The sequence below is a fragment of the Sorex araneus genome, chromosome 1, assembly GCF_027595985.1.
Source record: "Sorex araneus isolate mSorAra2 chromosome 1, mSorAra2.pri, whole genome shotgun sequence".
Lineage (NCBI taxonomy): Eukaryota > Metazoa > Chordata > Mammalia > Eulipotyphla > Soricidae > Sorex > Sorex araneus.
In genome coordinates, this window is record NC_073302.1 from 609,393 (window position 1) to 633,595 (window position 24,203).

The window sequence follows — 24,203 nt, forward strand, 5'->3', positions numbered from 1 at the left end:
AAGACGGCCCCTAGACTGCTGGGGGCGGACCCGGGCGGCTCGGGGGCGGGCCCGGGCGGCTCGGGGACGGCCCCCAGCCTGGGCGGTGCGGGAGCGGGCCTATGTGGCGCACAGGCTGTTGGGGGTGGGCCCGGGTGGCTGGGGGCGGGGCCCAGGCTGCGAGGGGGCGGGGCCAGCCTGGGCGGCTCGGGAGCGGGGGCCCAGGCTGCAGGGGCGGACCCGGGCGGCTCGGGGACGGCCCCCAGCCTGGGCGGTGCGGGAGCGGGCCTATGCGGCGCACAGGCTGTTGGGGGCGGGCCCGGGTGGCTGGGGGCGGGGCCCAGGCTGCGGGGGCGGGCCTGGGCGGCTCGGGGGCGGGGCCCAGCCTGGGCGGCGCGAGGGCGGCCCGGGGCGGGGCGCGCAGGGGCCTTAAAACGCCGCCAGCCGCGGGTCCGCCAGCCGCGCTTCAGCTCCCGCCATGGCCGAGGGCGCTCAGCTGCAGCTGTTCGTGAAGGTGCCGCGCGGGCGCGCCTGGGGGAAGGGGCGGCGGCTGGGGGACTCTACTGGGGACAGACAGCCCGCGTCGGGCAGGGGTCTGCATGGCGGCGGCCAGTGGCTGGGGCAGCAGGGCAGAGCTGACCTATGGGTCCCCCGGAGACCCCCGGCCCCAGCCCTTCCTACCTGGGGGAGGGGTCCATTGTGTCGCCGTTCTGTGGGCGAGTCACTTGCCTGGCAGCCCTGTCCCCCTGCCCAGCAGCCAGGGACCAGTCACCAGCCGTCACGGGCCACTTGCCAGCCTGAGCCTGCCTCTCCCTGCCAGGCGAGCGAGGACGGCGAGAGCGTGGGGCACTGCCCCTCCTGCCAGAGGCTCTTCATGCTCCTGCTGCTCAAGGGTGTGCCCTTCACCCTCACCACCGTGGACACCCGCAGGTGAGCCCCGGCCGGCCGCCGGCCCCCTCTGCCCGGCCGCCGCTGCCCCTCTGCCTCCTGCCCGCAGGTCCCCAGACGTGCTCAAGGACTTCGCCCCTGGCTCCCAGCTGCCCATCCTGCTCTACGATGGCGAAGCCAAAACGGACACGCTGCAGATCGAGGAGTTTCTGGAGGAGATGCTGGGGCCCCCGGAGTGAGGCCTGGGCCGGGCAAAGAGGGTCCCCGGGAGTGGGGCGGGAAGCTGACGAGTCCCTGCCCACCCGCAGATTTCCTGGCCTGGCGCCCCGCTACCGCGAGTCCAGCACGGCGGGCAACGACATCTTCCACAGGTTCTCCGCCTTCATCAAGAACCCGGCGCCTTCACAGGACGATGGTGAGGCAGAGAAGCACGGGCCGGGGCGGGCCGGTGTCGCCGCCCCCGCTGGCGCCTCAGGGTCTCCTGCCCCCAGCCCTGTACCAGCAGCTGCTGCGCGCCCTGGCCAGGCTGGACCGGTACCTTCGCGCGCCCCTGGAGCACGAGCTGGAGCGCCAGCCACAGCTGCGCGAGTCGCGACGCCGCTTCCTGGACGGGGACCAGCTGACGCTGGCCGACTGCTGCCTGCTGCCCAAGCTGCACGTCGTGGACGTGAGCGCAGGCGGGCAGGGGCGGGCAGGGGCGGGCGGGGGCGGTGGGCGCAGCGGGCGCAGCCTCACCGCGCCGTCCCGTCCGCAGACCGTGTGTGCGCACTTCCGCCAGGCGCCCATCCCTGCCGAGCTCCGCGGGGTCCGCCGCTACCTGGACAGCGCGCTGCAGGAGAAGGAGTTCAAATACACGTGCCCGCACAGCGCCGAGATCCTGGCCGCCTACAGGCCCGCCGTGCGCCCCCGCTAGTGCCCCCGCCCGCTCCTCTGCAGCCCCATAAAGGCGTCTCTGCCCCAGCAAGCGTGTCCTGACATCCGAGGGACCTTGCGGGTCCTGGCACACCCCCACCCTGCCCCGTCGTCGGTCGCCCAGCTCTGGACAGTCCCAAAGGTGGGGCAGAGAGCCCGTGGGCGGGGTGTGGTCGCACCGTTGGGGACCGTGGGACTGGATTGGGCTCCCAAACCAGTCAGGCAGGGTGGGGCGGCAGGATGGCCGACAAGGGTGGGGAGTTGGGCCCGGCGAGGCCACTTTAGGCCAGAGGGCAGGGTGCCCACATTCCACAGCCCTGCATCTCACACCTGCTGTGCTAGGTGCCAAGGGAGCTGGCACCCGCAGGGCAGGACAGGGCACGGGGGTCTGCATATGAAGGGTGCCTCGGCAGGGAGCAATTCCAGCCAGGAGGGAACCCTGATGCCCCCCAGATGGGAAGGCCGGCAGTGGGCAGCCCCAACCCATATGGCATGTGGACTCCACACCCAGTCAGCCCCAGAGCCACAGTCCAGCCAGGACTTCACCCAGGAAGTGTTTATTTGATGGCGGGCATGTTTCTGTGGGCTGGTGAGGAGGGGCCTTGGGGCTGCCCGCCCCACCCCAGCAGGCACCTGGTGGGCCTCACGTGCTGTACCTTCAGGGATCCTCAAAGTCTACACCGGCAGCTGGTTTCTTACTGGGGGAGAAGGAACACTGGGTGTTCAGAAGACAGGTGGGCAGTGGGTGGTGGGCACGGCAGGAAGCAGGTGGGCATGGACAGGTATGGTAGGTGGGTGGGCATGGCTGACGGGGCAAGTGGACATAGGGGGTGGGCACAGCAGGCAGCTGGGCACAGGGGAAGGTGGGGCACTGGGTACCTCTTGAAGCCAGGATTGATGAGGGATTCTCCTGGACTCCGCTTCCTGACCCCAGGCCCAGGACCGCCTCTCTGGGTATCAGGGTCTGAAGGGAATGGGGGGAAGTGGGGAGTGGAACCCCTGATGAGCGCAGGGTCATGAACCCTCTCCACGCCGAGGCTGATTCTAGGAGACTGAGTCCCTGACCCACAGGGCACCCCTGGCGCACAAGTGAAAAGTCTTACCCTGCAGGAAGAGCTGAGGTCCCACTGCCCTGGGGCTCTTCCTGGGGCTGGCGGCTGTCTCCACAGCTAGGGAAGAGTCAGAGTGAGGGTGCAGGCAACGGGTCCCCCGTAAACGGGGCAGGGGTCCCCTCCTACCTGCCAGCCGCTGCTCCAAGCTACAAACGCGCTCTGCCAGAGCCAGCGTCAGCGCCTGTATCCTGGACGCCGCCTCGGACGCAGGCACCTTGGAGAGCTCAAAGTGCAGTGCCGAGGGCCCCTCGGAAAGGGTGAGCGAGGCTCGCTCCTCCTGCAGGCTGAAGGCCACAGCACTCTGCGCACAGGCTGCCCTGCGGAAGGGCCGCGGCTGCTGAGCGCGCGCTCGGCGCCCCCAGCCCCCGGGGCCCCCAGCCCGGGCGTCCCCACGATCCGGGCTCACCTGAACCGTGGGCCGATGTCCTCGCTCGCACTCAGGCCGGAGCGGGCTTTCTGCAGGGCACAGGGGCGGTGACCCGCGGCTCGCCCGCGCCCCCGCCCGCGCCCCCGCCCGGACCCACGAGCGCCCCGCCCGGACCCACGTGCGCCGCCAGAATGTCCGGGGTGAAGCCGGTGCTCCAGAGCTCCGCGGCGTCCGTCACACTGCGGCGGGAGGGGCGGTCAGGGGGTCCCCGCGGCGTGCGCCCGCCCCCCGGGCCCGCACTCACTACAGGTTGAAGCCAGCGCTCTCTCCTTCCCCGCCTTCCTCCCCCTGGCAGTAGCACACGTAGCGCGGGGGCCCGGGGCCCGGCGGCAGCATGCAGACAGCCGGCAGCGGCCGGGAGAACGCCATGGCCCCGGGAGCGCAGCGGCGCCTGCGCGAGCCGGCGCTTCCGGAACCGGGGACGAGGCGGGGCTTCCGGAGCCAATGGGGAGGACCTGGGCGGAATGGACACGGCTCCCGGAGCCTATGAGAGAACCTGAGTGGAGTGGGCGGGGCGTTCGGAGCCTGTGGGCGGGCCTGAGAGGAGATGTCGGCCTTCCGGTGCCTATGGGCGGGCCTGAGAAAAGTGGGCGGGGGTTATGAAGTCAATGGGGCGGGCCTGGGCGGAGTGGGCGTGGCTTCTTGAGTCTTGGGCAGGGCTTTTGAGGTCTCTGGGCGGGCTAAGAGGAGTGGGCGGGGCTTCCGGAGTCTATAGGCGGGGCTTTTGAAGCCTTTTGGCAGGCTTAGAGTGGGCGGGGATTCCGGAGTTTGGGCGGGCCTGAGGGGAGTGGGCGGGGCTTCTGGAGCAAAGAGGCGGGCCTGGGCAAAGTGGGGCGGGGCCCAGCCAGGGACAGGGCAGAGTGAACTACACCAATAGGTGTGTGGGGAGCGGTGGGCCGGACAGAGGGAGAGGCGCGAGTTACATGGTCCTTCCGTGGGCAGCGCCTGTAGGAGAAGCGTCTGGTTATAGGCTAAGACAGGGAGGTGGGCGGGGATTGGCCCTCGGGGCGTGGCCTTCAGGGAGGAGCTTGGCTATGGGTGTGGCCTTCACGTGCTGGTGTTCTGTGTGGGGCGGTCTCTGAGCTGAGCTCCCGCTGTGGGACCCCCAATCCAGGGCCCAGCACGCCCCTAACACGCGCGTGGAGACTGATTGGGCTGCCCTCTCCTGCGCCCTCGCTATTTCCGCCAAATCCAGGGTCTCCCCTGCTCTAGACCAGAGCTCTGGCCCCTCCTGCAGGCGCATCGTCACTGGCCCTCCTTTCCCTAGCTTCTGTTGCCTTCCCACGCAGACAGGAAGCATGCGGCCACCTCACTCTTAACAGTCGAAATCCAGAAGTGACTGAAGCGTAGAGCCACTCCCTGCTCACCATCGCCAGCACCACGGTGCCTCCTGAGGGCACCTGACCAGCCTGCAAGACTGGGGTCCTGGCTTCCAGACTAGAGGGACAGTGCGAGTCAATGGAAGAGCAGTGGGCGGCAGAGGCCTTCGAGCTGTGAGTGGAGGAAAAGGGGCACAGGCCCAGGCAGGAGCAGGCTCTGCCGGGCACAGTTCTCCAGGAGACCCGGTGTCCTGTGTTGACCCCACTCCCAGCCTCCCAGCTCTGTTACCCTTGACCCTGCACCCCACCTGTGTGTGCCCCCCATGAGTTGGTTTTTTTTAATTGATGATGCACAGGGGTTACTCCTGGCTCTGCACTCAGGAATCACTCCTGGCAGTGCTCAGGGGACTATATGGGATGCCGGGGATCAAACCCGGGTTGGTCACGTGCAAGGCAAATGCCCTTCCCGCTGCCCTATGGCTCCGGCCCCTCCATGAGTTGTTCTAATCTGGGTGACTTGTTATTCAACAGAATGACAGATAACCTGCTTCTCATCCCTGTGTCTTACCCTGCACACCACCCCCTCGCTCCAGATTCCTGAGATCTTGAGTTTAGGGTCTCAGGATCAAGGAAGCAGGCTGGGGCTGGGGGGCTTAAGCAGAACCAATGAGGAGAACCCATCTGACCTACTGGAGACAGATCGCTGCCCAGTGTTCACTCGCGGCTGTTCTCAGGGTCACCGCAATGCTCAGGGGACGCTACGCGGTGCTGATGCTTCACCTCACCCCATGCCTCCGGCCTGCACCTCGGCCCTGTATGTGCAGCCCTTTCCTCAGCTGGCAGGAGCAGAGCATGTGCCCTGAGTGCAAGGGGGTTTGCAGATGCATTTATGTCAAAATTCCACCTGGAAGAATTCCCTGGGTTGCGAGGATGGGCCCTAAATGTATTTTTTTGTTTCAGGTTTGGTTTTTGAGTCACACAGCAGTGCTCAGAGGTTACTCCTGGATCTGCCCTCAGGAATTACTCCTGATGGTGCTTGGGGGACCGTGTAAAAACACAAAAAAGGAAAGAGAGGAGAGGGAGAGGGCCACGGGGAGCACCACACCGCGGGCACTGGGCACAGGGGCAGCGACGCTGTCTCTCCCACCACCCGAGTTCGGTAGTCTCCAGCCACTTCCCCACCCCGAGGAGGTTGATGGAGATGACGAGGCAGGCGAAGGAAGGAACAGAGCCAAGTTGGTTGGTCTCAATTGCAGTTCACTCCAATCTCCTCTCTATACATTCCTGTCTCTCTCTCTGCTTCTTCTCCTGAACCCCCTCATACAGCCACCTTAAATCCCCCAGCATCCAGGGCCAGGGCTTACACATAGGTGTGGTTACAATCAACAGGGGGTAAAGTTCTTTCCCTCGGGGGATGCTTCTTCTAGGACAGATTCTCTTTCAGCAGGACACCCACCCAAGAGCGGGATCCCATGGGTGTGTTTCTTCTCTCCTTGTCCAACTAACATATAAGCATTCATAATATTAATCATTTTGTATGGACATAGCAAGAGATGTATTAAGCTTATAGAATTGCTCTCCTGGGGTCACCTTGATCTCAGACTACAGTGCTCAGGCCAGATTAGTCTTTCCTATCCCTAGCAGGGTCCTAGTCTCGCCATTGCTTTTCAATCATGACATGATATGTCCATGACCAAGCTCTTAACATATAGTTAAGCATTAGGCACTTTGGCCAGGCCCATCTTGATGCCAGGGTAGCACATAACTCACCGCTTGCCCTGGGTCTGTCCTGTCCCTCGTCGGGACCCCTGCTTTTGGGGGTGCTAGGAAGTAAGGGCAGCTGAGGCTTAAGTTGAGAAAGCAGATGCCCGGGAGTGAATAATATTTGAAGCCAATTAAATCCCATGTTACCAAAGCATATTAACAACTGTCTTTCTTTGTCCATACAAAAAGGACATTGTTTTAAAGTAAACTATTCAAAAGACATAAGAGAGGAGAAAGGCAATATTAACTTACAATACAAGTTCACTGTCCTAGCAAGGTCTGACCTTACAAATTAACAGAGTCTGATTAGGGGAAGAGCTGATAAAATGGTAGAAGTGGTTACAGATAAACAAAGGAATGGAAGTGACTCGGGAGCACTTTGATGGGTGTGACTGATTACCTGAGTTCCTAGTGGCAAGGGGAGCAGGACATACCAATGTAGTCTAGAATAGTTTAGAGATTATTACCAGATAAAGCTAAAGTCTTTATAGCAAGGGAGAAAGGACAAACCAAAGTCAGGCCTAAAGTATTTAGAGCTATATTCCAACAGGGGACCATATGGGATATTGGGGATCAAACCCAGGTTTACTGTGTGCAGGGAAAGTTCCCTCCCCGCTGTGCTATTCCCCAGCCCCAAATTTGTTTCTCCGAGAGGGTAGCGCCTGTGGCAGCAGAGAGAAGGCTCGAAGGGCCGGAGCACCGGCTTCCACGGCTACCACAGCTACCATGGCCCAAGACAGGACAAAAGCAAAGAGAGGAAGAGAGGGTAGTGCTCTGCAGCATGTAGGGTCAAGGTGGGCTGCAGTCACCCAGCTGGAGCAGCAGCAAAGACCCCCCTGGAGACCCCCAGGGTGCCCCTTGCCATCGCTCGGTTCGTGTGCAGAGAATTGATGCTGGGCCCTGGGCCTTTGAGACTGAGAATAAATGTGTGTCATGAGTCATAACCCCACAGGGACTAACACCACACCTGCAACAAAGATAAACAACAAAAACAGAAAACTGGGGCCAGAATCATAATACACAGGTGAGGCGCCTGTCTTGCACTCAGCTGACCTGGGCTCTATAACCAGCACCCCATAAGACCCCTGACCACTGACGGGCATTATCCCTGAGTGTAGAGCCAGGAGTAAGCTCTAAACACCACCCGGTCTGGCCCAAAAATTAAAACAAAACAAAACAAAAACTAAAAAAAGAAAGAAAACATTGAAAGAAAGGAAAAGAGGTTTTGGGGCCAGAGCGATAGTACAGCAGGTAGGACATTTGCCCCCAGTTAGATCCCAGAATCCCACCGGTCCCCTGAGTATCCTCAGGGGTAATTCCTGAGTGCGAGCCAGGAGTAACCCCTGAGCATCGCTTGGTGTGACCCCAAAAGCAAAAACAAACAAACAAAAACAGGTGAGGTGGCCTTGGGCTGGGACGGCTCCGGCTGCCATGTCCCTGGGAGTCGCTCCGCTGCTGTCCCGGGCAAAAGGGACGGTCATCTCAGAGGCGTGACCCTTATCTTGCTTCTGCCCTCCCGCAGAGATGGGGTGTGGGCCTGGGCACACCTCTGGAGATAAGGAAGTTGGGAGTCCCAGGAGGCTCTGTCTTGACTTTGGGCCTTGGGCAGGGCTAGCTGGAGTGGACAGCGGCATGGCCTTGGCGTCCTGGAAATCTGAGGACAAACAAAGCCGGGGATGCTGGAGCAAGAGATTTTAGGGGTGGGTGGGGGGGTGCCAGGCCCCAGGGGTCAGAGAGACGGGGGGCCCCCGTGGGCGTTCTGGGGGTCCTGGTGAATGTTGGCGTCCAGCAGGACTCTGGGGAACTGTCCATCTCAGCCAGAGCCCCAGGGGGAGTGAAATCTCTCTCGGGTTGTGGGGTGCTCCGGACCCTTCCCATTCTAGAGTGAGTCAAAGGAGGGCAGAGACCATCACTGGGTGGGCTCCTCGTGCCTGTCAGCCCTGAAGGAACCAGCCAGCCCAGCAGCTTCTCAGAAAGGGTGGGCCAGGGACAGCCAGTGCCCGTTCTCTGCTCCAGAGCCGGGGCCTCTTGGGGCGTCTGCCCTACTTGGACGTTAGGGTCTGGTGCTGGCTGAGGGTTCCTCAGGGTTCTGGGCGTGCTCGACCCTCCCAGGGTGACCACAGTGCTCCTGGCGTCACTCACCGCAGACGGGGCTGCCGTGCGGGAGAGACGGGCAGCTGAGCAAGAGCTGGGGTGCCCAGGTGGCTCTGCCGGGACCCCGCAGCCAGGGGCATGTCTGGGGTCTGGTGCCCGTCCCAGGCAGTGCCCTGGAGGGATGGTGTGCCCCCCAGCAGGTGCCCCTGTCCCGGCTGCCCAAGGGTCCTGCCGCGTCTCAGAAACACACACTCAGAAACGCTTTCAGCTTGTTTATTGTGCTGGGGCCAGGGCTGGGAGGAGGCGTCTCCCCGCGCTGCAGCTGGTGGTCCGGTGTCCTGCGCTGGGCGCTCACTGCAAAGGGGCAGGGGCCATGGCTGGGCGGGACGCTCGGCCCAGCCTGTCCCCCCAGCGTGGAGGGCTGGCCCTGCTTCTCTAGGTCCGCCCCAGTCCTGGGGTCAGCAGGCAGCTGGCACCGCTGCTCTGAGGAGGGGTCCTGCCTACTCTTCCCACTCACCTTGGAAATGGTGCCGGCACACTGGTCTGTGGGCGAGAGGAAGTGTTCAGAGCCTGCCCGAGCTGGTCACCCACCCCCACAAGCCCACCCCCCAAGGCCCGCCCCTCTGGGCCTGGGGGCTCCCGCTCACCCGTCTTGGGCAGCATGGCGCCCTGGCTGGGGTTCAGGCCCACTTGGGGGGCCAGCTGCTGCATCTTCTGGGCGCCTTCCGGAAACATCTCTGGAGTTCGGCCTGTGGGAGAGCAGAGCCAGTGAGGGTGGCGGGCCGGGTGAGGGTCCCCGGCCGCTGGACCCCCAGGGGTGGGCAGGCACCACCGCCTACCGTAGAGCTGCAGCCACACGGTCCTGGCACCTGCTTTCTGCGCCTCCACGTACATCACCGCGTAGTGCGTGTAGTCCGTGGCCACCACCCTGATGTCTGTCTGGGCCATGGCTGAGGGGCAGAGAAGGCTGAAGCCCCTCCCAGGGACGTCCCGCCCTGCGTGCCCGGTCAGCACCTCGCCCCGCCGGCCTCACCCGCATCGCTGAACTGCCCATCCACGGCGCCCTTGGTGTAGGTCGTGTCCACCTTTTGGCACCCGCCGTCTGGCCTGCGGAGGGGCCACAGCACTCTGAGGGGCCACCCAACCCCACCTGCACCCAGGCCGCTGCCCGCCCCACGCCAGCCCCCGGTGGGGTGCCGGGGTCACTTACGTGGGGTAGCCGAGCTTGAGGGCCAGGTCGCCGTTGGCCGCGGGAGTGACCGAGATCACGGGCATCTTCATGTTGTCCTTCGTGTCCTGGAAGTCCTGGTCGTCCGACGCCATCCCCACCACGTACCAGACGCCCTGGAACTGCAGCCGGCGGGCAGGGTGAGGGGCCGCACCCCCAGGTGCTTGGGGGGCTGCAGGGCTGGGCTTCTCCCCTGAGGGGCAGCCAAGGGGCTCCCTCCTGCCCCCGGCCTGGGCTGCCCCAGGAGCCCAGACCAGGTCTGGGGCTGCCCGGCCTGCAGGAACGTGGCCAGGCCTGAGGTGTGCAGGCAAGAGCTGGGCTCGGGGGTCTGGCTCGGGTCTGGGGCCGCGGACGCACCTGGCTGGCATCAAAGCTGGCCTGGATGGGAACCTCGGCCTGGCCTGGGGTCACCCCGAGCAGGGCAAGGATGGAGCCGGTGAGCAGGACCTGCAGCATGGTGGGGCTGGACGTGGTTCTGGGTGAGCTGCTCCCGGTGGCTCCGGCCTTTATGCCCCTGAGATGCCCTGGGGTGGTGGCCGGACCTGGGCCTGTGCCCACTGCATGACAGGCCCCAGATCGAGTTGTGCCCTGCAGCAGCCTGGCGGCCACAGGCACAGCCCACCCACCGCAGCACGGCCAGCAGCGGGAGGGGCAGTCTAGGACCCCAGCTGGGCCGCCAGCCCCTTCTCCAGGAAGCCCACTCAGCCCCCTTCCTGCCTTTGAACCTGGTGCCCAGGTGAGGGGGCAGGGGAGCAGACACACGGACCCCAGGGTGGCAGTGTGCGGGGAGCAGGAGGCAGAGGGTCAGGCCATGTGGGGACACGGGGGTGGGCAGGGCTGTATGCCAAGGCCTGACAGGCAACGGGAGAGGGTCTGATCCTGTTTGCCCTGCCCCTGCCGGGGGTCACGGACACGGGGCCAGTTTTTCCTTTGTCCCCTGAAGGCTCTCTGAAGGCTGAGTTAATCCCAGCCTTCAGCAACGCCCTGACAGCAAGATCCGGTGCCACCCCTCCTGGGGCGCTGAGGGCCACTGGGCAAACCCACCCGGGGCGGACGCTGGGGAGGGGCTTTAGCTCCCACATTCTGGGAGGGAGAGTGCCCTGGGTCAGGGCCAGCTGGGCAGTGAGGACAGACAGGCAGGGGCCAGCGGGCTGATTGCTTCCGGACTTTATTGGGGTGCAGAGAGCGGGGTGAAGCTGGGGCAGAGGCTGCGTGGCCGGAGTCGCTGGAGCTCAGGGTGCTGGCAGAGGCAAGACGGCCGGTCCCGAGGCTGGGTCTCCTGGCTGGGACGTGGCGAGCGGTGGGCAAGGCCCTGGCCCCAACTCAGCAGAATGGCCTCACCATGGCCCTCCCCCTCCCCCTGCCTGCCCCCGTGACCCCAGGTTCAGCAGAGTGACCTCCCAGAGCCTGCTGGGAGGGTGGACAGCGCCCCTCACTCACCTATCGATGGTCATTGATGCATTGATCTGGCAAGAGAAAGGCCCAGGAGCCCCTCAGCTCCCCAGGGGGCAGTGCCCACAGCCCGGCTGGCCCCTCAGCCTCCCTGGGAGGCCCAGGGCACCCTTTCTGCTGGCTGGGAACCCCTACATCATGAGACTCGGCCCACTCGGGCACACGGGCACTTGGAACATCTCGGGGGTGTTTTGCTGGCCAAGGTCCCTGTGCCCACTTCGGAGGGCAGAGCCCAGTGGGCGGTGTGGTCACAGGAAGCCGCCCCCTCCCCACAGAATCAGGAGACTGTGTCCCCGCTAATCTGCGCTGACCCCACCCACAGATTACCGGCCTTGAGCAGGAACACAATGGACTGGTCTGTCAGCCCCTGGGCCCTGGTGAAAGCGGTGAACTTCTTCCTCAGCGCCTCCGAGGCCGGGCTCTCTGCGCGAGCTGGGTAGAAAGGGGCGGCTCAGGGGGGCCGCTCCCTCCCGCTCCCGCTCCCCCTCCCCTGTCTGCGGCTGGCCTGGGCCTCGGACACGTACTGTAGAGGGTGGCCATGAGGAAGTCCCTGCCCTCGCTGCCGGAGCCCTGGGTGTAGAGCAGGGCGTAGCGCTCGTAGTCCGTCTCCACCACAGACACCTCCCGGGTGCCGCTCCAGCCTGGGGCCGCAGGCAGACAGTGAGGGCTGCGGGGGGCGCCCTCCCCTCCCCCAGGCTCCCCTACCCTCACCCCCTGCACAGCTGTGAGCTCTGGGGGTCCGGGGCTCAGGAGGCACCCACACGCACGTCAGGGCGCAGGGAGGGGAAAGCTGGGTGCAGGGTGAGGCGTCTGCAGCAGCAGCACGGGTGGGCCCAGCACAGACAGGCTGGGGGGCCGGGGGCCAGCCCCGCCCGAAGCCCCGCCCTGGGGGCACTCACGGGGGCTGGTGTGTCGGTAGCGACCCGGAGGCCCGTCTCGCTGCAGCAGAAAGCTCCACGTGTGGCACTGCGTCCTCCTGCAGGAAGGCCAGCTGCTGGCTAGGGGGCGCGGGGCCAGGAGGCAGGGAGCCGGGGCGCCCAGGAGCCCGCCCACGTCCCACCTGAAGTAGGTGATGGTCATGTTGAGGGCGTTGTCCTCGGTCTCCACCACGATTGACTTGCACATGGTCATCTTCTCCTTCTTCTCCAGGAACCAGGTGGAGTTGGAGGCCAGGCCCACAGTGAACCAGGTCCCCAGGAACTGTGGGGTGACCCCTTCCCGGTTGGCCTGGAGCGGCTGGGACCCCAGGCTGGGGCCGGCCCCCCCCAGGCCCCCCCCCCGCCCCCTGCCCTTTGCCCTCAGGCTGTGGGCGGGGTTGAGCTCTGGAGCTGTGTGAGCGTGAGCAGACCCCAGCCCGGCCGGGGGCTGACACCCACCCGCCGTGGGACCCTTGGTGAGGCCTTCTCCCTCCAGCCAGGAGCCCCTCACCTTCTGCTGTTTGAAGTTGGGCTGCAGGGGCACACTGCTCTGGGCGGGAGTGGGCAGGACGGCCAGGAGGGCCAGCAGGACCAGCACCGTCCAGGGCGAGTGCCAGCGAGGGGCCGCCATTCTCGGGCCGGACGGGAGCCTGTGCCGGAGAGGGAGGCAGTCGCCGGGAGCAGGCTGGGACCCCTATTTATGCGCCTGCTTTGGCCTCTGCCCAGGGCCCGGCTGGCCGCGGGCACCTCGTGATGCTGTGTGGGAGGACAGTGCCCAGGGCCAGCTGCGGCTCGCCCCCATGGGGCTGCTTATGTAACAGGCCTGACCCCGCAGGCCTCCCCAGCCGTGGCGCTCGGGGCCTCTGCAGGCTGGGTCCGGGAGACCCGCCAGGGGGGCCGGGCCCTGCACTGGCTCTGCCCCTCCTGGGACCCCACTCCAGCACCCTCAGCCCCTGACCAAGGAGGGAGTGCCGAGCCCCACTTGTCTCGAGAGGCTGGAGAGACGTGGGCCAAGGTAAAGAAACCAAATCTGCCTCAGCGCAGGCCCAAGGGTCAGGCGAGCCGGGCCCCTCCCCCACGGCCATCTGGCTCTGCTGCCCGTCCCAGCAGGACCTCCTGGTCTCGCGCCAGACTCCTGCTCACGACCACAGCCCACCCCCGCCCGAAGCCCCCTGGGTTCACACACTCTCCGGGAGATCCTGGGCCCTCTCCACTGTCCAGGACAAGTGTCACATGCCCTGGCGTCCCACGAGAGGCCACCAGACAGACCCAGGCGGGGCCGAAGGGGCTGACCAGCTGTGGGCTGCACAGGCCTCGGCTTGGCCTCTGTCCTCAGGCGGGAGTCCAGAGCTCAGCGAGGCACAGGCTGGTGGCTGGAGGGCACAGGAGCCGGTCACTCGCTCAGGCCCCGGGCGGCACATGAGCCGGTCACTCGCTCAGGCCCCGGGCGGCACGGGAGCTGGTCATTCTCACTCAGTGTCGGTGGGAGCCGGTCACTCTCACTCAGCCGCTGGTGAGCGTGGGAGCCGGTCACTCTGTCCCTGGGGTGCAGGTCCTGTTCCAGGCCTGGCACCTTCTGCCCGGAAGCAGCCGTTGGCCACCCTGCCCTCTGGCTTCGAATCAACCCCGAGTTTGCTCACTTTGGCCAAGGGAAGCCCTGGGTCTGCTCAGTTCCCTGGTCGGGGCGGAAGGCTGGGTTCCAGGTGCTGAGAGCCTGGCCCCTCACTGCCTCTGGCCCTCCCCACACTCCCTGGCCCAGGGCCCAGCCCTCTCAGGCGTCAGTGAGATGGGGACAAGGCAGAGCACCCCTGGGTGGACCTGGGCATGCCCACCTCCCACATCAGGGCCCAGGAGCTTGGGGATGAGGTGAGGCAGGAGGGAGACGTGTCCTGTGGCCTGTCCCCTGCTGTGTCCCTTCCCTGAGGGCCCAGTGGTCAGTGCATGGGGCAGCAGCTCAGGGCTGGGGGTCAGGGCTCAGCTCCCCTGCAGGAGCCCCAGGATGGGGGGGCTGCTGTGCGTGAGGAAAGGCGGGAGCGGGTCACCTGGGGACCCCACCCCTGCTTGGCACTGCCCCGATCGCCTCTGGCTGCAGCCTGGGGACCATGTTTGCTCTTTGTTTGAATTCTGAGCGCCTAACCCCCAGCAGCCCAGAGGGTCCCCCGAGCCCCACCAGGAGTGAGATCTGAGTGCAGAGCCAGGAGCAGGCCCGAGCACACCGAAGTGGCCTCCAAGGAAATAAATGTCCTGCCGCCCGGGCTCCATCCTGCCTCCGAGCAGCCACAGATGCTGACTGAGCCGGACACCCCCTGCAGGAAGCCCTCGGGAGGCCCAGGTGGGGCCCCGCCAGAGCTTCTGCACCCTGCGAGTTACTATCCAGAAACAGCTGCATCCTTCCCGCCTACAGAGGTGGGGTGAGAGTGGGTGGGAGGAAGGAAGGGGGTGCACACAGGCAGTGCGGCCAGAACTGGCTCACCTCAGAGGACGGCCCCACCTTCGGGGACTGGGGACTCAGTGGCCTATTCTGGAGCCTCTTTGTTGTGAACGGGGGGCCTCTGTCAGGTCCCTGCAGCGTGGCCTGGGCTCGGGCCGACCTGCCGCCCCCATCCTCCCTGGCACCCTTCCATCTCTTGCCCAAACTTCCTGGTTGAGCCAGGCTGTGACTTTAGGACTGAGGAAGTGGGTAGCTGCAGGACCACCTGGGGGGGCGGGGGCGCCAGGCAGCGACTCCCTGGGCCTGTTTATGGTCAGCGCGGCCCCGCAGGCCCCTTCCCGAGCCGGGGGCCAGCCACACGGTAAACTCCAGCTGGATACTGGCGGGCTCTGGGCTGTGTGGCGAGCTCCAACTTCTTCCTGCGCCCACCCCCCAGCCGGCAGAGTGGGGCGTGCTGGGCGGAGAGCCCCCTCTGAAGCTGCTGGAGGCAGAGATGGGGTCTCCGGGCCGTCTCGATGGAAGCAGGGCGCCCTGGTGTTTGCCAAGCTGCGGCTGAGACCAGATGGGGCCCCAGTGGCAGTTGGAGTAGAAGTGGGGTGATTTAGTCCCCATAATTAGAGAGGGGGTGCCTTGGAGTCCCGGAAGCAGTGAGGGGTGTCCTGGCAGTCTCTGAATAGAGGCGGGTGCCCTGGCAGCAGCTGAGAACAAGGGGGTGTCCTGGCAGCCCGTGAAAGCAGAGCGGGGTGCCCTGGCAGTCACCAAAGGAGCTGGGTGTCCTGGCAGCCTGTGAAAGCAGAGCGGGGTGCCCTTCCACTTCCTGGCTCGCAGGGGTGGGGAGGCAGGGCAGCTGATGTGGGCGCGGACGCCCCTGAGGAGCCCCCTGCCAGGCCATCGCCCTCCCTCGGGCCCTTCAGTACCTGGGCTGCCTCCAGTTCCGGTTCCTGGGGACCCAGTGGGCAGCCGCCCAAGCTGGGCACGTGAGCCCCAGGTGGCCGAGCAGGCACCTGCTAGAGGACGGGGGCCACGGGGCTGTCAGGTGACAGCTCCAGCCCCGCGTCCTCAGAAGTGTCCACCAGCCTCCGCGGAGTCCCAGGGGCCGTCACCCTCCTGCTCCTCGCCCTCACGGCCTAAGGGGGGACGGGGGCCCACTAGGGGCCCTGACCACCCTGAGGGAACATTGCAGGGGACCGAGTCTGGGTGACTTTTGTCCCTTTGTTCTGTCTCTAGATGTCACCCAGTCTCTGTGCCCTGCAGGCAGGGCACTGGTGCCTCCCGCCCGCCTCACCCCCCCCACCGATTCGACGTCTCCTCGCCTTTCCCTCCCCTTCTCCTGTCCCCCATGAGAGAAGGGGTGGATGCAGGACGCGTAAGGGCAGGTGTGCGCCATCGAGGGCAACCGCACCCAAGGGCGAGTGGCCTGAGTGTGGGTGTGCAGCCTCGTGGGTGCTGGGTACAGAATCCTGAGGGAAGGCAGCCTGCGGGCAGCACCAAGCCCGCGGAACGGTTTGGGTGGGTCCCGACCATGGGGGTGGGGCACGCGGAGGGGGCGGGGCCGACGGCGCAGAGGCGGAGCTCCGTGGAGGGCGTGGTCTGGGGTCTGCGGGGCGGGGCCGGCGGCGCAGAGGCGGAGCTCCGTGGAGGGCGTGGTCGGGGTCTGCGGGGCGGGGCCGGCGGCGAAGAGGCAGAGCGCCGTGGAGGGTGTGGTCTGGGGGTCTACGGGGTGAGGCCGTGGTGGGCGGGGCCGGTGGCACAGGGGCGGAGCGCCGTGGAGGGGCGTGGTCCGGGGTCTGCGGGGCGGGGCCGTGGTGGGCGGGGCCGGCGGCGCAGGGGCGGAGCGCCGTGGGGGGAGATTTACCCGGGAGGCTATGGCCTGAGATTTGGAACTGAGGGGGTGTGGGGGTGTCAGCGCATGGATACCGGACAGGGCCCTGAGACGGGTCTGGAGACTCAGAGGCGGGGTCTGCAGCTCTTACAGGGACGGCACTGAGGCGTGTGGTGGGTCCGCCGGGAGCCCCCACCTCAGCGGACCACCCTCAGGCAGGAGTGAACAGAGCAGTCGGTCTAAGTCCTGGGTGACCTTCGCCCCTTTGTCCCCTCTCCAGATGTCACCTGGCCCCACCTGGCAACTTGGCACCTCTCTAACAGGTGTCTCCTAGGTCCAGGTTATGCTGCCGCTTTGTCTTCCCCCTGACAGGACACCTGTCACCAGGGCCTTCCTCGGGAAGGTCACAGGGCAGACAGAGCCAGGCTGGGGGACATTTCTGTGGAAACACTCCGGAGGATAAGGGACGTGGCCGCCCCCTAGTGTCCGACCCCCAGCGTGCTCCCTCGCACCTGCTCCAGGGCTCTGCTCTCACTCTGCAAACCTGGGTGAGTCAGGGCTGAAACTGGGACAGTTCAGGTCGGCAGGACAGGAGTTCACAAGGGAAACTGAGGCCAGGAGAGAGGCCAGAGCTTGAACCATGTGCACTGTTCCTAGAGGATCTCTTACCTACTCAGTGCCCAGGAACGAGCGACCCCTATGAGGAGCCTAAAAGGAGCCTATGAGACACCTGTGAGAAGTCTACGAGGAGCCTACAAGAAACCTATGGAGGATCCTGTGAGGTATCTACAAGGTGCCTGTGAGGAAAACTACGAGAAACCTATGAGGATCCTGTGAGGAATTTTCACGGAGCCCATGAGGAGCCTGTGGGAAAACTATGAGGAGCAGACAGGCAGCCTGTGAGGAGTCTACAAGGAACCTATGAGGAAGGAACCTACAAGGAATCTGTGAGGAATCTCTGAGGAGCCTGTGAGGAACCACTACGAGTAGTTTCTGAGAAACCTATGAGAAGCCTATGAGGAACCTACAAGGAGCTTCTGAGAAACCTATGAGAAGCCTGTGAGGAACCTACAAGGAGTGTGTGAGGAACCTATGAAGAGCCGGGGAGGATCCTCCGAGGAAGGTCTGAGGAAGGAAGAAGTAAGCAGGCACAGCCATGTGTTTAATGAGGGAGAGCCCCAGCTCCTGCTGACAGGGGTCCTCTTTGAGGGGTGGGGCCTCTGGGCTCCCATCGTCGCAGCAGTCACCTCTCTTCTGCAGCAGAGACAACTCAGCAAGGGTCCTGGCTCTGTCCGGCCACCAGGTGGTCACTCGCTGTCTAGGACGTGGAACTGGTCCGCAGCCTCACAGAACCCTGGGGGTCCAGGCTGTGTCAGGGGCAGCACAGGGCCAGGGGTGTGGGGGCGGGCAGGAAACTCACCATATGTGGGGAAAAAGACGATGTGCTCCTCGGGCAGGGCGGCATCCCGCACCCGCTGCTCGAAGGCAGTGAGCGCCACGTCATCCACGGGGAAGGAGCGGGCTGCGGGATACCGGCTCAGTGTGGACAGTGCCACGGGCCCACACTGCCCTTCCTCCCACACCTGGGCCCCGATCCACAGGGGAAGGTCAGAGCCGAGATGGGGGTCCAAGTGTCCACGTAGACACAGAGCCCAGTGTGCCCCCGTGGGCCCCAGACACACCGTACAGCTTCACCGACAGACGCCGTGCCCGCTCCAGGTACAGGATGGCAAAGGTGCGATAATCCGTGTCCCCAACCACCACGTCCACTGGCCCACGGACTCCTGGAGCTGGGCAGAAGGGGTCAGTGCTGAGCGTGTCCCCAGCACTGCAGCCCCGCCCCCACACACCTCTGACTTACCTTGGAGCAGGAAGCGGCCGGGAACCTGCGTGTGTTGGTAAAGCTGCCGCACCTGCCAGCAGGCACCGTCCCTGGGACAAGGGGTGGGGGAAGCGCGCGAGTCGGGGACCGGCCCACGGGAACCGGGTCCCTGCCACAGCAGGGCGGCGGGGCACAGGGGACTCACAGCTTCCGCAAGGTGCTGACAGCCATGGCAGGGCCCTGGGGAGCCACGTGCACTGCAGTGGCCTCTGCCCGGTGACCCTGCTCCTGCAAGAAGTGGCACGAGGAGGCCACAGCCACCAGCAGCCATGTCCCTGCAAACTGGGGGCGGCCACATGAGGGCACAGTCCACGGGACCGCTGGGCCTGCCCCCGGGAGCTGCACGGCAGCCCCAACCCTACCTGCGCAGTGTCAAAGTCGGCCTTGGGCTGGATCTTGCTGAGGGGAGAAGGGGAGGCAGGGGGCTTCCGAGCCCTCTGGCCCAAGGCGCCGGCGGCCAGCAGCAGAGCCAGGGGGACAGCGGTCCTGGGGGACAGCATGGTGGTGGCGAAGGAGAACGGGAGCAGGTCAGTCAAGCCCGGGAACTGTCTGTCCAGAGCCCGTCAGAGTCCGGCCACAAGTCCAGCTCTGTCCTCCAGTCTCCGGAAATGCCCCCGGGTCCGGGCCCCCAGTCTCCTGGCCTAGGGGTTGTAACGCGACCTTGGCCCTGCCTGGCACGCACCCTGTGTACACAGTGGGTCGATGTCTGGCTCCTGTCCACTCCCCTGACCCGCGCCTCGGCCTCGCACGGGGGCAGGGCTGAGGTCTGCACACGTCAGCGCCCCCGCACCTCGGCAACCCCCAGACGCGGCCCGGCGTACACCACGTGCAAGTGCCCGGGGCTGGGCTGCCGCCTCCGAGACCGGCCCAGCGCCCGGCCGCAGGCCCGCCCGGCCGCCAGGGGCGCTGTGTGCCGGGAGCGCGGCGCACCCGGAAGCGCCCCTGTGCGCAGGCGCAGGGCCGGTGCCGCGGGAGGCCCTCGGCCCCCGGCGGCCATCGATGTCTCGGCGCTCGTGCCGTGGGACTGGCGGGCCGGTCATAGAGACGCGGCGGCCGGAGTGGCGGCGGGGGCGGAAGAGGGTCGGTGGGCCGCAGCCGGGCGCCGGGGCGGGCGCAGCGTAGCCGGGCGGAGGCGGCCGCGGTGAGTGCGCTGGCCCGGCGCGGCGTCGCCCTCCCCCGCCCCCCAGGACCTCGTTTTGACCCCGGCCCCTGACCCTCTCCTCCAGGCCCGGCCCCCGGTCCCCAGACCCGGCCCCCGGTCCCGGCAGCCCTGCCCGGACCCCCGGTCTTCAGTCCCGGGACAAGCATCCGGATCCGGACACTGACCCCGGCCCCGCCCCAGCCCCCGGCCCGGCCAATGAATGGGCGCCGTGACGGCCTGAGCCCGGCCCGGGGCCCGGCCGGAGCCCCGGCCCCTAGCCCCTAGCCCCGGGGACCCAGGTTCGGGGGCTGGGCCCGGCCGGAGGTCCGCGGGCCCACCCCGCCGCCCCCACACGCAGAGCGGGCGGGGGTCCGGGCAGCCGCCATCGCTCAGCGCGGGGCCGTGCGTGGTTGCAGGGCCGCCGGGGCAGAATGTCACGATGGACGAGGGGGGCACGCCCCTGCTCCCCGACAGCCTCGTCTACGAGATCTTCCTGAGCCTGGGCCCCGCGGACCTGCTGGCCGCGGGGCTGGTGTGCCGCCAGTGGCAGGCCGTGTCCCGCGATGAGTTCCTGTGGAGGGAGCAGTTCTACCGCTACTACCAGGTGTCCCGGGCAGTGCCACGGCACCCAGGTGAGCCGCACGGGCTGCGCGGCCCGGCGCGGGGCGGGGGGCGGGGGCGGGGGGCGGGCGCCCGGCCCGCGCTGACCGCCCTCCGCGCAGCGGCCACGTCCTGGTACGAGGAGTTCCGGCGGCTGTATGACACGGTGCCGTGCGTGGAGGTGCAGACGCTGCGGGAGCACACGGACCAGGTGCTGCACCTCAGCTTCTCCCACTCGGGCTACCAGTTCGCCTCCTGCTCCAAGGACTGCACCGTGAAGGTGAGGGGCGCGGGCCGGGCGGCTGCCCGCAGGAGGGGCGAGGGCGGCGAGGGGCTGCGGTCCCACCTGCTGACCCGCCCGCAGATCTGGAGCAACGACCTGACCATCTCCCTGCTGCACAGCGCGGATATGCGGCCCTACAACTGGAGCTACACCCAGTTCTCCCAGTTCAACCAGGACGACTCGCTGCTGCTGGCCTCGGGGGTGTTCCTGGGGCCCCACAATTCTTCCTCCGGCGAGATTGCAGTCATCAGCCTGGGTGAGAGCGTGGGGTGCCGCCCTGCCCCTGCCCCGCAAGGTGCCCTAGCCGAGCCCACCAGGCCTCCGCCCCTGCACCAGCTGGGCCCGCCCTGCCCCGCCCCCAGGCCACATGCCCCGCCCCGAGACCCAGGCCCCGCCCCTTGCCGCATGCCCCGCCCCCGCATGCACGCTCTCCCCGCAGACACCTTCGCGCTGCTGTCCCGCGTGCGCAACAAGCCGTACGACGTGTTCGGCTGCTGGCTGACGGAGACCAGCCTCATCTCCGGGAACCTGCACCGCATCGGGGACATCACCTCCTGCTCCGTGCTCTGGCTTAACAACGCCTTCCAGGTGCGGGCCGCGCGCTCTCGGGCCGGCGCCCCCCGCCTGGCCCGGCGCCCACCCGCGTGTGTGCTTCCCCGCAGGACGTGGAGTCAGAGAACGTGAACGTGGTGAAGCGGCTCTTCAAGATCCAGAACCTCAACGCCAGCACCATCCGCACGGTGATGGTGGCCGACTGCAGCCGCTTTGACAGCCCGGACCTCCTGCTGGACGCCGGGGACCCCGCCCAGGCGCCCTGCCGCGTCTTCGACCTGGGTGGCGCGGAGGAGGAAGAGGAGGAGGAGGAGGAGGATGCGCGGGGCCGGGATGAGGCGGCGGGGCCCGGTCCTGCCCGGGCCCAGGAGGGGCTGCGGCGCCTGCTCCACGGGCTCCTGGACGGCAGCACGCAGCCGTCGCTGTCGGAGCGCGAGCTGGAGAGCAGGGTGGCCGAGCTGCTGGCGCGGGGTCGCACGCGGCCCCCGGAGCGCGCGCAGGGCGCCCGCAACAAGCTGCTCATCTTCACCACGGGCTGCCTCACCTACTCGCCACACCAGATCGGTACGCGGGTGGGCTGGGGGCGGGGGGCCGGGGGCGGGCTGAGCGGTGCCAACGAACTGCCGCCCCACAGGCATCAAGCAGATCCTCCCGCACCAGATGACCACTGCGGGGCCCGTGCTGGGCGAGGGCCGGGGTTCTGACGCCTTCTTCGACGCGCTGGACCACGTCATTGACGTGCACGGACACATCATCGGCATGGGTCTGTCCCCCGACAACAGGTGGGCCCCCATGGTCCCGGGAGGGGGCGCGGCAGCGGCTCTGCCAGAGCCAGCAGCATCCTGTCCCTCGCAGGTACCTGTACGTGAACAGCCGCGCCTGGCCCAGCGGCTCCGTGGTGGCTGACCCCATGCAGCCACCGCCCATCGCGGAGGAGATCGACCTGCTGGTGTTTGACCTCAAGACCATGCGGGAGGTGAAGCGGGCGCTGCGGGCCCACCGGGCCTACACGCCCAATGACGAGTGCTTCTTCATCTTCCTCGACGTCAGCCGAGACTTCGTGGCCAGGTGGGGCGGCGCGGCATGGCCTGGGGTGGGGCCCCCAGACTGCCCGGGGCTCACTGTGCCCTCCCCCTGCAGTGGGGCGGAGGACCGCCACGGCTACATCTGGGACCGGCACTACGACATCTGCCTGGCCAAGTTGCGCCACCAGGACGTGGTCAACTCGGTGGTCTTCAGCCCACAGGAGCAGGAGCTGCTGCTGACGGCCAGCGACGACGCCACCATCAAAGCCTGGCGCTCCCCTCGCACCGTGCGTGCCCACCAGGCCCCGCGCCTGCGCCCCCGCCCCTTCTTCTCCTGGTTTGCAGGCTCCAGGCCTTGAGGCCAGTGCAGCCCACGGGACCATCTGCGGGCTGTGGCCGAGGACTCGACAGAGATTACGGACCTGATGGGAAGCTGCTGCCTGGGACAGGGGTCCCAGAGACCCCTGGAAGTAGGGCCCGGCAGGGAGCAGGGCAGGGCCAGCCCTGGCCAGCCCTGGCCAGCCCACTGGCACACATCCCTCACAGCCGTAGGTGGGCAGAGGCACCTTCGGCCAGCTTGGGGTACATAGGACACTGGGGTTTTTTGCTCTTCACCCCGCCCTGCCATGTGTGGCACCATGGGGGGTCTCGGCCCCCCCCCACAGGGTGGCAGGGCCAGCTGCATGTCACTCCTCACAAGGGTCTGATTAAACAGACAACACCACAGCCGTTGGGTCTGCTGAGCGGTACCGGGGGCAGGGGGTGTACCCCAGCTGGGTCCGGACAACAGCATCCGCTGACAGGCCAGGTCAGCGCATCTAGGCCACAGCAGGGACAGGTGGCAGGTGGCCGTGATGCCGTCAGTGGTCTGTCACAGCAGCCGGTGGCTGGGGAATGTGACGGGAGGGTAAAATGCACAGGACAGCCGTGGGCGGTGGGCTGGCCGCCCTGAAACCCAGCCAGGCAGAACCGCACATGCTGCACCGGTACGCCAGTACACCGCGACTGGCCTCGGGCACTCCAGGGGGGCTCGGGGAGGCAGTTCAGTGGCCATGCCCCAGCGCCAGGACAGCTCGGCAAGTTCTCAAAAGTGAAGATGGGTGGTCACTGCACAGGTTGCACTGTGGAACCCGTGGGGGGGGCCCGAGCCCCATGTCAGTGGGGACAGAGCTGTGAGGCCCCACAGACAGGCCCAAGCCCAGGGACGGTAGAGGCCCTGTCGGGGGTTCTGGCCAGGGTTGCCACCAGGGACCTTCAGCTGAAGGGACCGAGTTGCCACGGGGAACTGTCCACAGCAGCAGACGCGCCTCTCTGCAGGGCTGGACATGCACGCTGCCCCCAGGTCACTTTGGCCCAGTGCCAGTTTGTCAGTGGACACAGCAGCCCTGTCCCATATCCAGTGGTCACTGCTGGGCATCAGCTAAATCAGGGAGCATGGGCAGATCTGAACACTGATCCCCTGGGTCTGGGTTCCTCAAACAAGTTCCTGGGGACTAAGGGCAGTTATTTGTCTGGGGTGGGGGGCCTAAGTTGCCTGGAGAGAGCACAGCGGGGAGGGCACTTGCCCTGCATGCAGCCAACCTGGGTTCCATCCCAGCACCCTGGATGTGATCCCTGAGGGCACCACTTGGAGTGGCCCCAGATAACTGAAAGTTACCTGCAGGGGGGGACCACAGCGGGCAACGCTGATCTCACGTATGGCTGGGTTTGGTTCCCAGCACTGCCAGGAGCCAGCCCCAAGTACCATTGGTTTTGTCAAAAAGGGGAGAGTGCAGGAGTAGGGCACTTTGCATGTGGCTGATGCCAGTTCAATCCCCAGCAGTTACAAGCGAGCCCTGAGCACTGCCAGGTCAGCAGGTTTTCGAGGAACAAGAGGTTCCACCTCCAGGGCTGGAGCACAGAGCAGGGAGGGCATTTGCCTTGCATGTGGCTGATGCGGGTGTGATCCCCAGCACAAGTCCCTCAGTCCCTGCCAGGAGCGACCCCCGAGCACTGCCGCGTGTGCCCCCTGCTCTGGTCCCAGTCAGCCATCAACTTGGGCCAGAAGAGGGTCAGCCTGGGACAGCCCTACCCCTGCACAGCCAGAGGGCAGGCAGTGTCCAGGCCTCAGCAGGAGGAACGGGGGGGGGGGGGACGCGAGGGCCACACAGCTCAGGCCCTGACCACTGTCCTCTGTCCACCTCCTGAGATGGGGAGCAGCTGGCCAGCTCCTGTGCCTTCACACCACATGCTGCACTGGGCAGTGGCTGGGCCCTTTCAAACCCTGGCCATTACCCACTGTCTCTGTGGCCCCAAGAAGGGGACGACGAGCCCAGCACCATGCGTCCCCAGCATGTGCGGAGCCAGGGCCAGACGGGGAGAGACACGGCTTGTGG

General features: G+C 66.3%; 6 protein-coding genes across 7 annotated transcripts; 2 read left to right on the forward strand and 4 right to left on the reverse strand.

Moving 5' to 3' along the window:
- Positions 1-303: 303 nt before the first annotated feature.
- CLIC3 (chloride intracellular channel 3) lies at positions 304-2,178 on the forward strand. The gene is made up of 6 exons (XM_004613245.3): positions 304-493; positions 800-909; positions 977-1,102; positions 1,176-1,282; positions 1,359-1,534; positions 1,622-2,178. Exons 1-6 carry the CDS (start codon positions 458-460, stop codon positions 1,778-1,780), a joined length of 714 nt encoding a protein of 237 aa, XP_004613302.1. The 5' UTR covers positions 304-457; the 3' UTR covers positions 1,781-2,178.
- Positions 2,179-2,317: 139 nt separating this feature from the next.
- PAXX (PAXX non-homologous end joining factor) lies at positions 2,318-3,732 on the reverse strand. The gene is made up of 7 exons (XM_004613377.2): positions 3,563-3,732; positions 3,437-3,497; positions 3,298-3,347; positions 3,018-3,208; positions 2,883-2,948; positions 2,659-2,743; positions 2,318-2,477 (listed from the first exon to the last, which is right to left on the reverse strand). The coding sequence occupies exons 1-7, from the start codon at positions 3,685-3,687 to the stop codon at positions 2,438-2,440; spliced, it is 618 nt and encodes a 205-aa protein (XP_004613434.1). The 5' UTR covers positions 3,688-3,732; the 3' UTR covers positions 2,318-2,437.
- A 5,020-nt stretch (positions 3,733-8,752) lies between these two features.
- LCNL1 (lipocalin like 1) lies at positions 8,753-10,733 on the reverse strand. The gene is made up of 7 exons (XM_055124127.1): positions 10,081-10,733; positions 9,706-9,845; positions 9,529-9,602; positions 9,335-9,445; positions 9,143-9,244; positions 9,013-9,038; positions 8,753-8,849 (listed from the first exon to the last, which is right to left on the reverse strand). Exons 1-7 carry the CDS (start codon positions 10,177-10,179, stop codon positions 8,847-8,849), a joined length of 555 nt encoding a protein of 184 aa, XP_054980102.1. The 5' UTR covers positions 10,180-10,733; the 3' UTR covers positions 8,753-8,846.
- A 141-nt stretch (positions 10,734-10,874) lies between these two features.
- Positions 10,875-12,780, reverse strand: PTGDS (prostaglandin D2 synthase). Of its 2 annotated transcripts, none has more exons than XM_055124126.1 (7): positions 12,604-12,780; positions 12,236-12,375; positions 12,075-12,151; positions 11,700-11,816; positions 11,503-11,607; positions 11,164-11,189; positions 10,875-11,002 (listed from the first exon to the last, which is right to left on the reverse strand). In XM_055124126.1, the coding sequence occupies exons 1-6, from the start codon at positions 12,721-12,723 to the stop codon at positions 11,164-11,166; spliced, it is 585 nt and encodes a 194-aa protein (XP_054980101.1). In that variant the 5' UTR covers positions 12,724-12,780; the 3' UTR covers positions 10,875-11,002. The 2 variants fall into 2 exon arrangements, with proteins under 2 accessions (XP_054980101.1, XP_004613436.1); XM_004613379.2 differs by having other exon boundaries at positions 10,875-11,006.
- A 4,706-nt stretch (positions 12,781-17,486) lies between these two features.
- C8G (complement C8 gamma chain) lies at positions 17,487-19,042 on the reverse strand. The gene is made up of 6 exons (XM_004613380.2): positions 18,590-19,042; positions 18,373-18,509; positions 18,207-18,277; positions 18,028-18,135; positions 17,766-17,867; positions 17,487-17,699 (listed from the first exon to the last, which is right to left on the reverse strand). Exons 1-6 carry the CDS (start codon positions 18,725-18,727, stop codon positions 17,653-17,655), a joined length of 603 nt encoding a protein of 200 aa, XP_004613437.1. The 5' UTR covers positions 18,728-19,042; the 3' UTR covers positions 17,487-17,652.
- A 187-nt stretch (positions 19,043-19,229) lies between these two features.
- On the forward strand, positions 19,230-22,554 carry FBXW5 (F-box and WD repeat domain containing 5). Its single transcript, XM_055124107.1, has 9 exons — positions 19,230-19,368; positions 19,785-20,000; positions 20,091-20,248; positions 20,333-20,507; positions 20,691-20,839; positions 20,914-21,367; positions 21,438-21,585; positions 21,659-21,871; positions 21,944-22,554. Exons 2-9 carry the CDS (start codon positions 19,808-19,810, stop codon positions 22,185-22,187), a joined length of 1,734 nt encoding a protein of 577 aa, XP_054980082.1. The 5' UTR covers positions 19,230-19,368; positions 19,785-19,807; the 3' UTR covers positions 22,188-22,554.
- The last annotated feature ends 1,649 nt before the right edge of the window (positions 22,555-24,203 follow it).